General features: G+C 43.7%; 1 protein-coding gene across 2 annotated transcripts in view; it reads left to right on the top strand.

The window, feature by feature from the left end:
• Positions 1 to 14,513, top strand: part of LOC107123873 (chromosome unknown open reading frame, human C15orf52) — a 132,865-nt gene that overhangs the window by 16,163 nt on the left and 102,189 nt on the right. For both annotated transcript variants that reach the window (XM_015427216.1, XM_015427215.1), the window contains exons 2-5: positions 986 to 1,099; positions 3,011 to 3,115; positions 8,315 to 8,479; positions 11,796 to 11,948. In XM_015427216.1, coding sequence (XP_015282702.1) covers positions 986 to 1,099; positions 3,011 to 3,115; positions 8,315 to 8,479; positions 11,796 to 11,948 — 537 coding nt within the window. The remainder of the gene's footprint in view (positions 1 to 985; positions 1,100 to 3,010; positions 3,116 to 8,314; positions 8,480 to 11,795; positions 11,949 to 14,513) is intronic.

Genomic DNA, 14,513 nt, shown 5'->3' with positions numbered 1-14,513 from the left:
TCTTGAAAAAGAGCAGTTTCTGTCAGAGCTCTCTCAGCCCCACCTACCTCACAGGGTGTCTGTTGTGGGGAGGGGAAGGGAAAGGAGTTTGTAAGCCGCTCTGAGACACCTTTGGGTAGTGAAGGGCAGGGTATAAATCCAATCTCTTCTTCTATTCCTATTACTTTTATATGAAATTTGGATTAAATTTCAAGCATAACTTCTTTGAAAAAAGAGATGCTGTTTGTTTCTCAATCCATTTTTAATTACTATTTTTAAAACTTTGATGGTTCTGAACATCTTTCCTGTTTTAAATGTTATTTACTTACCTATTTTATTTCCCCAGTGGGGATCCAAAGTGGCTTACAAATGAGGAAAAATGAAAATACAGTTTACAAAACTACAATTTAAATAAGTAAACAGAGAAGACAAGAAAACAATACCGTACATCATATCCCAGACAAGTGTTGGATCTGCTGGCCTGATTTATTTAGGGTCTCAGGGTAGAAGTCAAGGCCCAAGAGCCCTTTGGATTGTGCCTCTGGCCACACCCAGGCTAAATACCTGAATCAAGGGGAAGAGAAGCTCAGCCTAAAGTTTATTCAACTGCTGTCAAGATACTCCCAACCTTCCTCCCCTTAGGGTTGCCAATTCCAGGCTGGGAAATTCCTGGACAATTGGGGGTAGAGTTTGGGGAGAGGAGGAACCTCAGCAGAGTATAATGCTATAGAGTTCATTCTCTAAAGCTGCCATTTTCTTTGGGGGAAACTGGTCTCTGTAATCTGGAGATAAATTGTAATCTCGGGAGGCCCTCTGTGGAGGCTGGCAACCCTACTTCCCCTGTGATAGGATTAGGTCATCGCTTTGTGTGAGGAAGGAGGACCATAGATTCCCCCCTCTGATTTTGTATTAACTGTTCTGTAGCAGAAACAAAGAGGATGGACAGTTCTCTGTATTATTGTCCATATATCTTAATCCACTAAAGCACTTTCTTTTGCAATATTAGGATGCTACTGCAGATGATGTGGTGCTGCGGAAGAAAGAGCAGAAAGATGTTGAACTGGATAAGAAAATCATAGCTTTGCGGAAAAAGAATGAAGCACTTATGAGAAGATACCAGGTGAGTCTGACTTTTTAGCTCCTTTGGGTTTATGGTGCTCCTTAGCTTGGTTTCTGACCCTTCTTAAAGCTTTGCAACTTGATCGTATATGGCCCCGGTCACATGGGCCAGATAATGCAGGGGGGAGGTGTGGCTGTTCGCCCCGGAGCAAAATAAAGCGTGGTAGCCCGATCACACGGTCCCCTGAGTCTCCGTGCTTAGGCTGTTAGTTGGCGATCACACAGCAATGCTGCAGTGTGGCAAAAAAGCGGCGCGCCGCAATCACAGAAGCGTTTTGCGTTTGTGCGCATGCGCAGTTCCGCAGAGCAGCACTGCTTTCAATTTTGTGTTTGTGCGCATGCGCTTACGAAAAACATCCAGTTTGCGACGGGATGTGGACGGGCGCCAGATGCCACGGGATACTAGTGCTCCCGTGATCAGACGCCCGCCTGTGCCGCACGTTTTCCAGATACTAGTGCACTTTCCAAGGTACTTTTTAAACTCCGCATCTTTGGCGGGACGCCATGGGTTGGCCATGGGTGCACTACGCTTCCCAGATGTTGTGGTGTGATTACGCCCTGAAAATCCGCCCGACATTCGTGCCTTTCATGTGGCAAATTCTCTGTGTGACCGGGGCCTATGCTAGTTTTTTGTTTTTGTTTTAAATCTTTTTCAGGTGTGTTTCAAAGTATCATCTCTGACAGAATTCACATTTTCAGGCCTTCTCCCACTGTCAGAGTACAAGTGTGAAAAACTATATTAATATAGTAAATGCACTTTTATCAGGTTTCTAAATCTGATAAAAGGATTCATAAAAAGAATTCATGAATCTTCAACCTTCCTGTGTATTGCAATGCAAGCATAGGTCTGGTCTTGGCTTAACCAGCACCACTACTTAGAAGTATAGTTGGTATATTTACTGTCAAGTTTAGGTGGGAGTTGGTAATTCAGTTTCATTCAATACAGCCCTCCACAAAACTGACAAAAACATTTAAATTTATTGGCACAAACATCCAATTTTCCGGAGCCCATGCAACTACACTCATGGGATTCCCCCCACCCTGCATCAGCCGTGTTTACATTAGTATTTGTGTGATGACATCCTGAATAAGAATTTCACATCGGATTCTGGAATTGTTAATCTAAGGGAATCAACACAGCATATAAAATCATGAGAATTGCCTTGCTGCTCAGACAGGGAAAAAATGCTATGGTCTTTGGAGTCAGAAGTGAGCAGTGTCAGTACATAGTATTTTTGTGTGTGTGTGTGAACATAGCCAGAGTATAGTTCTAGAAGAGGATGTCTGTTTGGCAGCATGGACATGAGGTAAACCACAGGAGTTAGTATTGTCTACTGTGCTGTTTAACATCTGTGTGAATCTGCTGGGTGAGTTTTCCAGAACTTTGGAGTATGATGTCATCAACATGTGATCCAGTTGCAGTTTTCTCTATCAAGAACTAGTGTTTTGAGGCTATATTTGGATGTGAGATTTCATAGGTTAGAGACAGGACAAAACTGTAAGAGTTGAAAGTGGTTTTATAGAGGCATTACATCCCGTGGTGGTCACAAATTTATCCGAAAGCCTGTGGTCACCAAATTTTGCAGGCTTTTGAAACAATACAGCGCCTGCAAAACCTGTTCAACAATGACGAAAGATGGCTAGATTTACATGCTGCAGATAATGAACCTTATTTCAAATGCTCTTCAGTTCTTTGAAAAAAAAACTGAGCATTGGTGAATATAGAGGTCACCTGGACTTTGATATTATGAAATCTAGTGATGGCACTGGCCGTCTCCTGAGAAAAGTACAGTTTTCCAAAGTTCCCATTTGTTTATCTCCTGGTTTCAGCACATTAGCTTTATTTTTGGTTTTCAGCTTGCTGTAATATTTTAATATGATCTGATACTGGATCCAGATGTCACTTTTTCAGGAAATAGAAGAGGACAGAAAGCGAGCAGAGCAGGAGGGAATGGCTGTCACCTCAAGGAGACCGAGGGCAGATGGCCTCACTATCACTATTACCAAAGCTCATAACGTAAGCATCCTTTCTTTTCTTTTTTTCCATCTGCAAAAGGGATTTTCCATATTCCCTTCCCATGAAGTTGGACCTCTAAGCCATGACAGATCACGAGAGTTGATTGGAACAGACATAATAGAGCAGCCGGCTCCAGGCAGTCCTTAAATGTACAAGACAGGAAATTATGTACATGCAAGAAATCTATTTTGCAAACAAAGAAGGCTTGTAGAGCTGCCCAAATGTTTATTTATTTATTCATTCATTCATTCATTCGATTTATACCTCGCCCTCCCCGCTAAGGCAGGCTTGGGGCAGCTTACATAAAAGTACATATATAAATACAATTAAATGTCACTTTGAACCTCCAAAAGAAAATTAAGAAGTCGCATACTTCATGACTGTAAAATCGCCAGCAACCTGGAGAAAAAATACCCCGTCCCTTTAACAGAAACTTGATGTGTGGAAATGGGCAGCTGAAGCTTTTCATGACATGGAGTTTTTAAAAAAATCACATGGTAAATAACATCCCATTAATCCTCTATTAAGGGGGCAGGACATTTTTTCCCTGTAGGTTACTGGCAACCCCACACTTATAGCAAGGCATTCAAAGGGAGGGGCCACAGCTCAGTGGTGGAGCATCTGCTTTGTATGTAGGTTCCATCCCTGGCATCTTAAGTTATCCCTGTATCACACCTTTTCACATCTTAAGATAAAGCAGCTTCATGTATCTATTCTCCTATAGTATTTAAATCGGGATTGATTTTCAGAATGAGAGTGTTTAAGTGCTTATTTATCCAGCATCTGCTTAGCTCCGAATCCAGTCTCTAGCTGCTTTATTTCCACTGCTAGCCTGAGTCCCCATCTAACAGGTGAATCATGATAGCAATCTCTTCTCCTAAATCAATGATCAATTAAAGATGAGAGGGCTTCTGGACTGATGCAGGTTATCATAGTTTTCACTGCTTTGAGTGGTATCCGGAGCAGGCAATGAAAAATGTGGAAGGTTTCTGAGAAAAATGGCTGTGCTACATTTCCCAGTCACCCTGAATTATTAGTTAAGAGCAGGAAAATGAACTCCTCATTAATAGGCAATCTTTTTGTTCATCAGCTTTAGGAACGGAGCTGAACGCTGAAGTATATGTCTCTACTTAAATATTCTATAAAGCCCTCTGCAAATGTTGATGCAACAATAGTCATGTTCTTTCAATACCCTATCCCAGACCATAGAACACCACTTCCTTTCTTCCCTGAGGAATGCTTGCTTTGGGACACCCAGCAACCCCTGGTAGCATTTAGGGGGTGGCAGGGGTCATTTCATAGAAAAAGAGGTGCAGGAGCTAATGAGCATAACTCATTAGCATAATGTATTTCCATATGCCACACCCCCTGACATCACCGGAAGCGTGTCAGAAGGCAACACCCCCCACTCAGGCTCCACTGGACTGTTTTGGATTGCTAGCTATGAGGGGGGGGGGAACATGCAGATCTGTCCTCGCAGAGGAGGGAGAGCTTGTACCTGAATAAAACTTGGTCTTAAAGGCGCCACTGGACTGTTTTGGGCCAGGGGGGGGGCTCTGCAACTTACCTGGCTGCTTCTTGCTCTGACTGAGGGCTGCTGGGGTCAGGGGGTGGGGCTTGTTGCATGTGCTCGCCCCCTGGGCTCTTTACTGCTGGAGCTCTGCTCCTGTGCACTCCTGCAGGAAGTGACCCCTGGGGGGTGGGGACTAGCGTGCTGCTGACACATTTTTACCGGAGGTGACATGATGGTATGCTCTAGGATTTGCAAAGACATTCCACAATGTTACTTTTGGTTTTTACCAGAAATGACATCTGCACACAGGCATGATGCCAGCACATGCCCCCATTTCTCCTCCCATTTCCTCCCACTAGTCCTTCAGGCAACAGACCAGATTGGCAACTCTGTCTGGGGCAGTGTAAACATTACCATTTTGGAGATGTATCAGTTGCTATAAGATGACTTTTATATTCATATTAATATAGCAAATGAAAGTCCCTTCTCCCACATCCTGAAAGCAATAGAAAATATGAATTTTTAAATGATGTAGTCACTTGTGACAATCCTAGACGAGGCAGCCTGTCAAAGACATAAATATTGAAGGGGGAAATGTTACACCTAATGGTATTCCAGGTTGGCATATTAAGCAGGGGAGCCTGAGAACAGCCCTGAGCATTTTAATGGATCATTCAAAGAAAACAGAGGCTTGGCTTCACTGACTTGAGCTTTATTACAAGCAGCTGTGTAATAAACATTCAGTGGCTGTAACTCCTCCCTTAGTTTTCTGACTTCTGTCCTGAAGTTGCATTTCTGGTTCTTCATACTAACTAAAAACAGCCTTCATAGCAGCTCCCTCTGTTGGTCAATATATTCAATATATCAATTCTCAACAAGACCATATCTATGGGTACCTAAATTCAGAGATTGGAGCCATGAACAAAGATCTTTCTACAAAGCTGAAAATGCCCTATGTTCACAGAAAAATCTGAAATCTAAGACAAATACATGGGGGAGTTTAACCTCTCCAAAATAATAGCCTGTAGCTTTAAGAAATGAATGCCATCTCAGTGGCAATTGAGGAGGTTTCTAGGCAACCACAACAGTATCACCTGCTTTCAAGCCTTAGTTTTTTCTCCGTAAAAGGCAGAGGGAGGGGCAGGGTTCTTTCCAGGGCTGTTTTGGCCTTTGAAGGAGGACTCATTGGGGCCAGGCCTGGCAGTAGTCACCAAGCAACTTGATACCATGTGACTTGATTCCCCTAGGACTGACTGCTTGCTACTCTTCAACAGCAGCCACCCCACAAAAGCCAGTGTGGTGTAGTGGTTTGTTTCCAACTAGGATCTGGGAGACCCTGGTTCAGTTCCTCACTCTGCCGTGGAAGCTCATTGGGTGACATGTTCTCAGCCTAACCTACCTCACACACTTATTATGAGGATAAAATGGAGGAGAGGAGAATGATGCTAGCTGCTTTGAGTCCCCATTATAAAGCAAGGCAATGTATAAATGAAGTAAATAATAAACATGGCTACCAGGAAATGGGAAAGAGGAAATACTAGAAGGGGGATCCAGGACAAAGGGAAGAGCTCCCCACAAGTCCTTGTGGGTTCCTCAACTTGTGCTTGGGGCCTGGCAGCTGATATTGCTTACTTGGTCCATGGTTTTCCTGGGTAGGGGCTGACAGGAGAAAGGGGAATAAAAGGTCAGAGCAGGAGAAAGGAAGGGAATGGAGACAGCTGGCAAGGGATGCTAGAAAGGAACAGACCCTGCCCCCCTCGACCAGGGAGGTGTCATTCCTGGCTAGGAGCATAGCTAGGACTGACAGATCTCCCAGATTGGTGGGAGACCTCCTGCTAGCAGCCCTCTTTCTCCACTGCTGCTGGGGGGGGGGGGTTTGGAAGGAAATCAACAGAGGTGAAGTGATGTCACTTCCAGTGCAACCCAGAAGTGACACACCATATAGAGAAGACGCTGTGGCATTTACACAAAATTCTATGGTTAAACCGTAGAATTTTGGGCAAATGCTATTATGTCATTGTCAGATTGCTCTGGAAATAACATTGCTGGTGAGGTCCCCCCCCCCATGCCAGTAGGTCTCCGACTGGTTGCCAGCCTCAGGTCGGGTGCAACCCTTAGTACACCAGGTTAATATCTTAGGTTCTGTCTCCCTCAAAGCCTAACCCTGTGGTATAAGGGTATAGAGCTAGAGGTCGCAATTAAGGAATCCTGGGAAGAAACTCGGCCTGAGCAGGACCAGAGCTTTAGTGGAGGCAGTAAGTGGTAGGTGGATCTCCTGGCTGTTATGAGGATAATGTTATGAGACTTTGTTATTGTGAGTGAACTGTGTCCCCCTAGTGTCTGCTTTTTATTGGAGAGACAGGAGAACAATGGAGAACCCGGGTGGAGAAATAGCTCCTGGCCCCAGGGGCCTGACACCCTCTTTGCAGGAAGATATTAATTTTATAGTGACTCTTTCACTAAAAAAGATATTTATGGTTTGTCTTCAATTGTTTTCTGATCTCTTATTCACTATGGTCTTAAATGACTACTTAGGTCAAATTAGATGTGAGGAACCACCCGTGCATTCATACATAAAGTGGAGCATGAAGCATTTAATGCTAAAGTTCATAGGCAGTTATTGTATGTTGTAGTAGAGTATGGACTATTGTGGTAACAGATAACTCTGATGGACCGTTACTAAGATTTTTACACAATATCCCCGGAACTCTGAGATTTGTGGTAGGAATAGCTTTTAGAGCTGAAATTGGGATGATGTCTTTTGAAGCAAAGGCTTGGTGGAGAGAGCTTAATTTGAAAATTAGGATGTTGAGATCAAATTTAGAATCTTCTTGGATTAGTTAGGCTGGATCTTCCTATGAGTGATTGGGACAAATACTTGGATTTCAAATTACTAATTATTAAGAAGAAGTGAAGGGTGGGTGGTATGTTTTATATAAACAAGTGTGTTTGTGTGAGGGGAGCTATTCCCCAGCTTTATCTTACTGCACAGAAGGAAAATCATAGTCAGCTGCTAGACCAGTGGATCAACTAGTATTTCTTAGTTTCATTTTTGCAAAACAGTGCCCAAACTTACCCACAAATATGTTACACGGAGTTCAAATGGGACTTATTCCCTACCCTAGTAATTGTGCCAAGGACTGCAGTTGCAGTGGGACTTGCTATGATCCAGGTTACTTCTTATGTTTTAAAGTAAGTAGAGTCCGTATTCAGGATCTCTTAACAGAAATAATGTATGACTTAATTAGTAAAAATTTCTGAATTTGTGTTCTTCCTTTATAAATTTAAAATGTCACGGGATCAAGGGGATTCTGATAAAAATAAAAATAAGCCATGCAAGACTGTCCACCCCATGCAAGACTGTCCACCCCTGCCTTTGCATAGTTTATCCCTGGGCAATGAAAACCCACACAATTATGTCTCTATCAATTTCACAATCCTTTTACATTTTAGTCAAATGTCAGATTTGTAAGTGTATGGTGTATTTTTCCAGACTTATGGGATGCTCTGCAAATCAAACAAAGGGACCAAGTGTTTCTCTGGAAAGAATGTCAGGGTATTTGTATTACTGACAAAAAGGGTGTTGTAGATTTCCCCTGACATTTTCATAGGTTTCATGTTCTTCACTTTTAAATGCAAAAGAACATAAAAAGTGGGAATGAAATGATAATCTCCTCCATTTTTAGGAGAAAAGAGTAGTGAGTGAAAAATGGGGAAGCGGCTGCTCTGCTGCCTCAAGCTTTGGGATTGGTAGTGAAGAGGAGGAAGATGATGAGGAAGCAGATCATTTGTTTACATTCAAGATGGGGAAGAGGATGCAACTGGCAGTTACCATGGATAATAAAGCCAAGGTGAGCCTTTAACATTTGTGATGATACTCCAGAGACATTACATAGATCCTAAGAAGGTTTTCAGAGGTGCTATTATCTCGTCAGTGCTTATATCAATAGAAGTTACATATTTAACACAATAGAGTTTCTGTTCCACATCCCCTCCCTTGTTTAGGCACCACAAAAATCAAGAAAGAAGTTGACAAACTGTCATGGCTTTCTTTCTTCAGGAGCTGTCATCAGTGGTTTGATATTAAAACTTTCTTGACTGAGCAAGTCACAGAAGTAATACAATCTGGCTCCTATCTCAGTATATGATGGCCTCTTAAAATGCTTTTTTGGAATCTAGTCTTTGTGATTTCAGGAAAAACTTGTCAAAGCATAAGTTAGGCAACCAGAGCCCAGAATATTCTTATTTGTGTAGCTCTTTCTCCTCTCGGTGATCTCCAGTGTCCACTTCTTTGTCTTCTTACACATTTACTAAAGGCATGACTTTCAAAAACATCCTGTTCAGATTTTTTGAGAACTTTTACATTTCTCTTTTGAATTTTGCATTGGTCTTGTTAGTGAGGAATTGATGGCTATTCAGTATGTACCACAGAGATAGAGAAAGGCAAAGGAACTATGCTTCCCATTCACATGAAATCTATTTTGGAGAAAGCCCTCCCATTACCACTGATATTGGAGCATGGTATTCTTTGAGGTGACACCTGTCATGTGAAATTCATGTCTCTGGAGATTCATCAAGAGAAATCCTTTACCTAGAAGTTTCTGTAATTTTTGGTTACTTTGTATTTTTAATCCTGATGCATTTCCAGTTTGCTTTTTTACTGTTTAGTGTGTTAACCCTAACAATGTGTCCAACTATTATGTCAGAGTTATGCTTGCATGAATGACAGAATTCAAATTACCAGTCCAAGAATGAGCTTCATTGGATCTTGAACTTGTGTGCTCTCCCTGCTTTTCTTCCGCCTCTTGCATGCCATTGCAAGATAGAGGATCCCTGGTTTAGCAGTAACCACAATTTTTGTAATGTCTGAACTGGGCACTTCAACCAATTGCAGGGGTTTTTTTCTTGCTCTCAACCCATGTTCCTGAACCAAGGATGAAACTCTGAGTTAGAATCCTTGTTTGCTAAACTACCCAATCAAACAGTACAATAATCTGCATTTAGTTCTAAACCAGAACATGTCCAGTCGTGGGATGAAGCAAGAGGAGAAAGATCCCCCCAATTTACAGTGGTTTGTTCACTCTGTTATTGAGACTTGAATGCAGCCTCTGTGTTCTTTATGTTGTAAGTCCCTTTGACTACTGTTTTCCTGTGGGGCAAGTGATGCTATGTATTTTTGGTGTTGGGGGGGGCAACAGTAGGAGGGCTTCTAGTGTCCTGGCCCCAGTGGTGGACCTCCTGGTGGCACCTGGTATTTTTGGCCACTGTGTGACAGAGTGTTGGATTGGATGGGCCATTGACCTGATCCAACATTGGCTTCTCTTATGTTTTTATTATAATAATGAGCATGCTAAAGATACTATTAATAATGTTTGGGCCAAACTGAATTATTCAGTCTTGTTAAACTTAGTGATGGTTTACCCCAAAACATCCAGTCAGATTCATGCTGAATCCAGTTCTCCACTGGACACACAACGGGATTCATGCGCCACCTCAGAAACTGCACTCTGTTGCACATTGGCCTTGATTGATCTGCAATCCACACACTGCTTTCTCTAGCCTCACCTGAAATTTTATTCAAATATATTTATTTGCTTCATTTATAGTCCAATTTTTCCACTGAGGCTTAAGGCAGATTACAACTAAAAGCAACAGAGTAACAGTTAGAAGACTTAGTGCCAAAGATTTTTCGACTGTTGTCAAAATCTGATCGTCAGCTCATTCCGGCCATTCCAGAAAGCTCTCTAGACAGGTTTGGGGGACAATTCAATGAAGACATCTGCTGTGTTCACAGCGGCAGTCAAAACAATGCATATTATCAGGCTGTGTTGACATGTGAGCAGAGAATTGTATAGAACCATTTAGGATCATTTTAAACAAAGTGATGGCAGATCCTTGACTTATGCAATATGTTTGGATTCGGCTACCTAATATCAGAACTGACACTTCAAAGGCTGGAAAGAGCTGAAGAAGGATGATTAATGCGTAGAAGCCACAGCAGTGTGAAAGGTTACAATAAAAGCCTTTTCAGTTCCTAGGCTTTAAAAAAACCCCTATCCACTAGTAGTAATACAGATTCTGCCTGTCAGAAGCTGCTGGAGTTTTCAGTCTGAGTATAATCTTGGTTCCTGTTGGACCATTCCACGGTATGAAAAATGCTTTTCTCATTTATTTTCACGGTGTTTCATTATTAGAGTACCAAAGGTCTTCTACTCTTAGGTACTACCTAAGTAAGTCCCATTGAGCAATGTGGAATGTGCATTGGATCAGACTATACTGGTGCAGCTATTTCAGACCAGCATTTTTGCATGCAATCTGTTGTTAATAGGAGGTTGTGTATGCACTATGGGAGCAATCCTAAGCAAGTTTACTCCGAACTCCCATTTTATTCAATGGGGCTTCCTCATAGTAAAGTGTTGTTAGGATTGCTGCCTATGTCCTGTCTCCACTTGGACTGGTTCTAATTATATGGCCTTGCTTTATTAGAGGTACATGTGTATGTGTGTCTGGTTTAGATTGAAGCACTGTGTTGCATTCTCCCTCTTCCTGGCTATTATCTGATGCCTCCTCCTGGAGCTTTTGTCTTTGTTTCATGATGTCGAATGTGCAGCATTGCACCCATGTATCCATTTCCCTAGAGCAGAACTGAGCATTATGAGAAGCACAGCCTGCAAATTCAATTAGGTTAAAGTCCTCTGTTGCAGCCAACTAAAGCTAGTGAGATTTGCAATTATCCAGAATGACATTCATACCATTTCTGCTACATTTTGCTTACTCATGTCTGTTTCAGCCAGAAAAACAATTCCCGGGAGGAGAAATGATCTGGTCTGAAAGCAGCTCTTTCTTCTGATGGGAATTACCATAGTTGACTTCACTCAGCTCTAGTGGAGGCCCAGCATAAGCAAAATTATGCACTAAAAGCAATAGAATTTAAGAATTAGAGTGATGTAGCCATAATTAAAAACAGAGGTGAAATGCAAAGATGAAAACAGCAAGCATAAAAAGAAACAATCAGTCGAACCTGCCCAAATAGAATTTCCTGTCTATTGCTTTTATTGAAACTTATTAGCACAAAATGCACACGTTTGATGTAAAGATATATCTTTATATGTGAATGATTATGGCTTATGTCTTTGGACTATGACATTCCCACTCTTCCTTTTCTAGGGGAAGCGGATTGTTAGTGAAAAACGGGGGTCAGAGTGTCTGGGGAGCCCAGGGGACGCCCCAGACATCAGTGAGGAAGAGATGGATCAGCTGGTAGCTTTCCGGAGAGGAAGAAGAATGCAGATTGCTATTACCATGGATAACAAAAGCAAGGTGAGTGTGATTCAAAATACTGGCTTTCTGGGGCTCCAGTTCTCTGCTTAGGCACTATCATGGAAAGCAGTAGGGATGTGCATTCGGTTCGTCTGAACCAAATGCACCCCCGAAAATGGCCCATTCGGGCCCCTTTCGGGCTGCTGCGGGCCAATTCAGATTCTCTGATCTGAACCGGCTTGCTGTCGAATTGCTGCCAAAATTCAGCGGTATTCGGCCCCATTATATCCTATGGGCCATTGAAGTCAATGGCGAAAACATAGGGTATATTCTGGGGGCTGGAGGAGGGTGGGAGTCCAGTTTCAGCCAATTGCTGCATGCATGTGCAGCCTGCAAGGTTGATGGTGTTGCTTTGGGGAAGAGAGAGTCAACTCTACCCAACTCTACCCTGGTCTGACCTGCTACATCCCTGGACTTCTGGTTGCACCATCAATTTACACAGGGAAGGGCCTATATAAATGTTGTTCCTGTTGGTCTTTTGGGGTTTCTGTGTGGCACTGTGGCATGCTTGCACTGCCACAGTGCCACTTGTTCTGGAGTGTGCCACTTGCTGGCGCCGGCATCTGTGACCATGTAAGTCATGGATGATGTTGCTGCTGCCACTCCCTCAGGCTTCTCTGTATCATGTGGCAGTGATGTTTTGCACTGTATGGTCTGCATTCATCCCCTGCAAATGGAACAGAACCACTTTGTAGCCTGGTGGCAAGACTGTTCCCTCCTGGGGCCTGGCCTGTGCCCCGACAGTCCCGTTGGCTGCTCCAGAGGTCTGCCATGAAGTGCACAGTTCTGCCTTGTACTCTGGAGAGCTGAGCCTTGACCATCGCCAGTGCAGCTGGTGAAAGGCTACATCCTCCCCAAGGGAGAAGGGTTGGCCATCCACAGCAATTATTTTGTCACCAAGGTGAGTGACTGCTTCCTGGGCCCTCCACATAGCCCTTGTGACCTCTTGGAGGGTGGCCTGCCTTGATGTCCCACCCACGGCAGCCCAAGTGCAGGGATGGGTCTCCTGCTCTCCCTTTGCTTATCCCTGCTAAGAGGGAGTGGGCCTCTTCTTCCTCCCACTGTCCACCACTCCTTCTTCCAGCAGCAACATGGTTGGGTGCACCCTCTGCAGGTGCCTGTGGAGGATGGAGGAGGATAAGTGTTGGGGGTTTGCACCCCTCTGGGAGGCACAGCTGCTTTCTGGTCCTGGGCTGGGAGGGGCCACAGAGGGGTGTACTTGAGGTGGGAGCAGCAACAGGGATTTGGGATGTGGAAGGAGAGGATGCTCCCCCCCACACACACCCTCTGAATCACTGCTGTCAGAGTCCTCCTCTTCAAAGAGTGTTAGCAACTACTGGTGTCTCTGGGCAGTGCTAATGACTCTTTTGCTTCTGTGGAGAGCCCCAGAAATAGATCAGGGGAAGGAGGCTCCTGCTAGGGCCAGGCTCTAGTGGCCTGGAAGGATGGGTTTGGTACCCAGGGACAGGGGCCTGTGGTACACAGGGGGTGGACTTCCCCCCACTCCACAATGAGCACCATTTGCACCCACTTTCACCCTCATGGCACACAGAGGTGTTCAAGAATCTGAAGCAAGCAGAGGACTGGCTTTTAACACTTCATACTGCATAAAGAGCCAGTTTGGTGTAGTGGTTAGGAGCATGGACTCTAATCTGGGAATTCCCCACTCCTCCACATGAAGCTGCTGGTGTAACCTTGAGTCAGTCATGGCTCTCTCAGAGCTGTTCTCTCAAGAGCAGTTCTCAAAAGAGCTCTCTCAGCCCCACCTACCTCACAGAGTGTCTTTTGTGGGGAGGGGAAGGGAAAGGAGATTGTAGCTGCTCTGAGACTCCTTTGGGTAGTGAAGAGCAGAGTATAAATCCAATCTCCTCCTCCTCCTCCATATTTTGTAGTACTAGGAGAAATCCTGAGAGCTTCCTTCAAAATCCACTCTGCTTCCCTTGCTCATGTGGTGTAGCTGTTGTGGGTAGAAAGGGTCAAAACCATTGGGGAAGCTTGGAAACTATTTAAAACTACGATCCTAGAAGCTCAAAAAAAAAATATTCCGCAGGTTAGGAAAGGCACAAACAGGTATAGGGAAAAGCCTGCATGGTTAACAAACAAAGTAAGGGAAGCTGTAAAAGGTAAAAAGGATTCCTTTAAGCGGTGGAAAGCTAGTCACAGTGAGGCTGATAAAACGGAACACAGGCTATGGTAAATAAAATGCAAATGAGTTCCTGCTGGGTGTGGCCAACTCGGGAGCCAGCCGGAACTCCGTTCCTGTGCGTTCCTGCCCAAAAATAGCCCTGCTGAGGGAAGAGACTTTGGGAGTCAGAGATCTCTGACAGGGAATTGTCAGAAAAGTACTTCTATAGAGAGAAGAAGAGGGACTCCATTGTCTAAGATATATTAAAAACTACTCTGAGGGAGAGTTCAGATTCTCAGTCAAAAAAGCTACAACACTGCTTTATTCAGACATATAGTATTGGAAGAAAAATTTGGCAGGAGGTTTGAGGAGTTAGAGAGAACTCCCAGACAAGCCAAATAGGGAAAGGAGTTATTGCTCTTATTGACAAGAACAATAAC

Source organism: Gekko japonicus, unplaced genomic scaffold (assembly GCF_001447785.1).
Source record: "Gekko japonicus isolate JY-2015 unplaced genomic scaffold, Gekko_japonicus_V1.1 scaffold1077, whole genome shotgun sequence".
Classification (NCBI taxonomy): domain Eukaryota; kingdom Metazoa; phylum Chordata; class Lepidosauria; order Squamata; family Gekkonidae; genus Gekko; species Gekko japonicus.
This window is presented reverse-complemented; position numbering and strand designations above follow the sequence as displayed.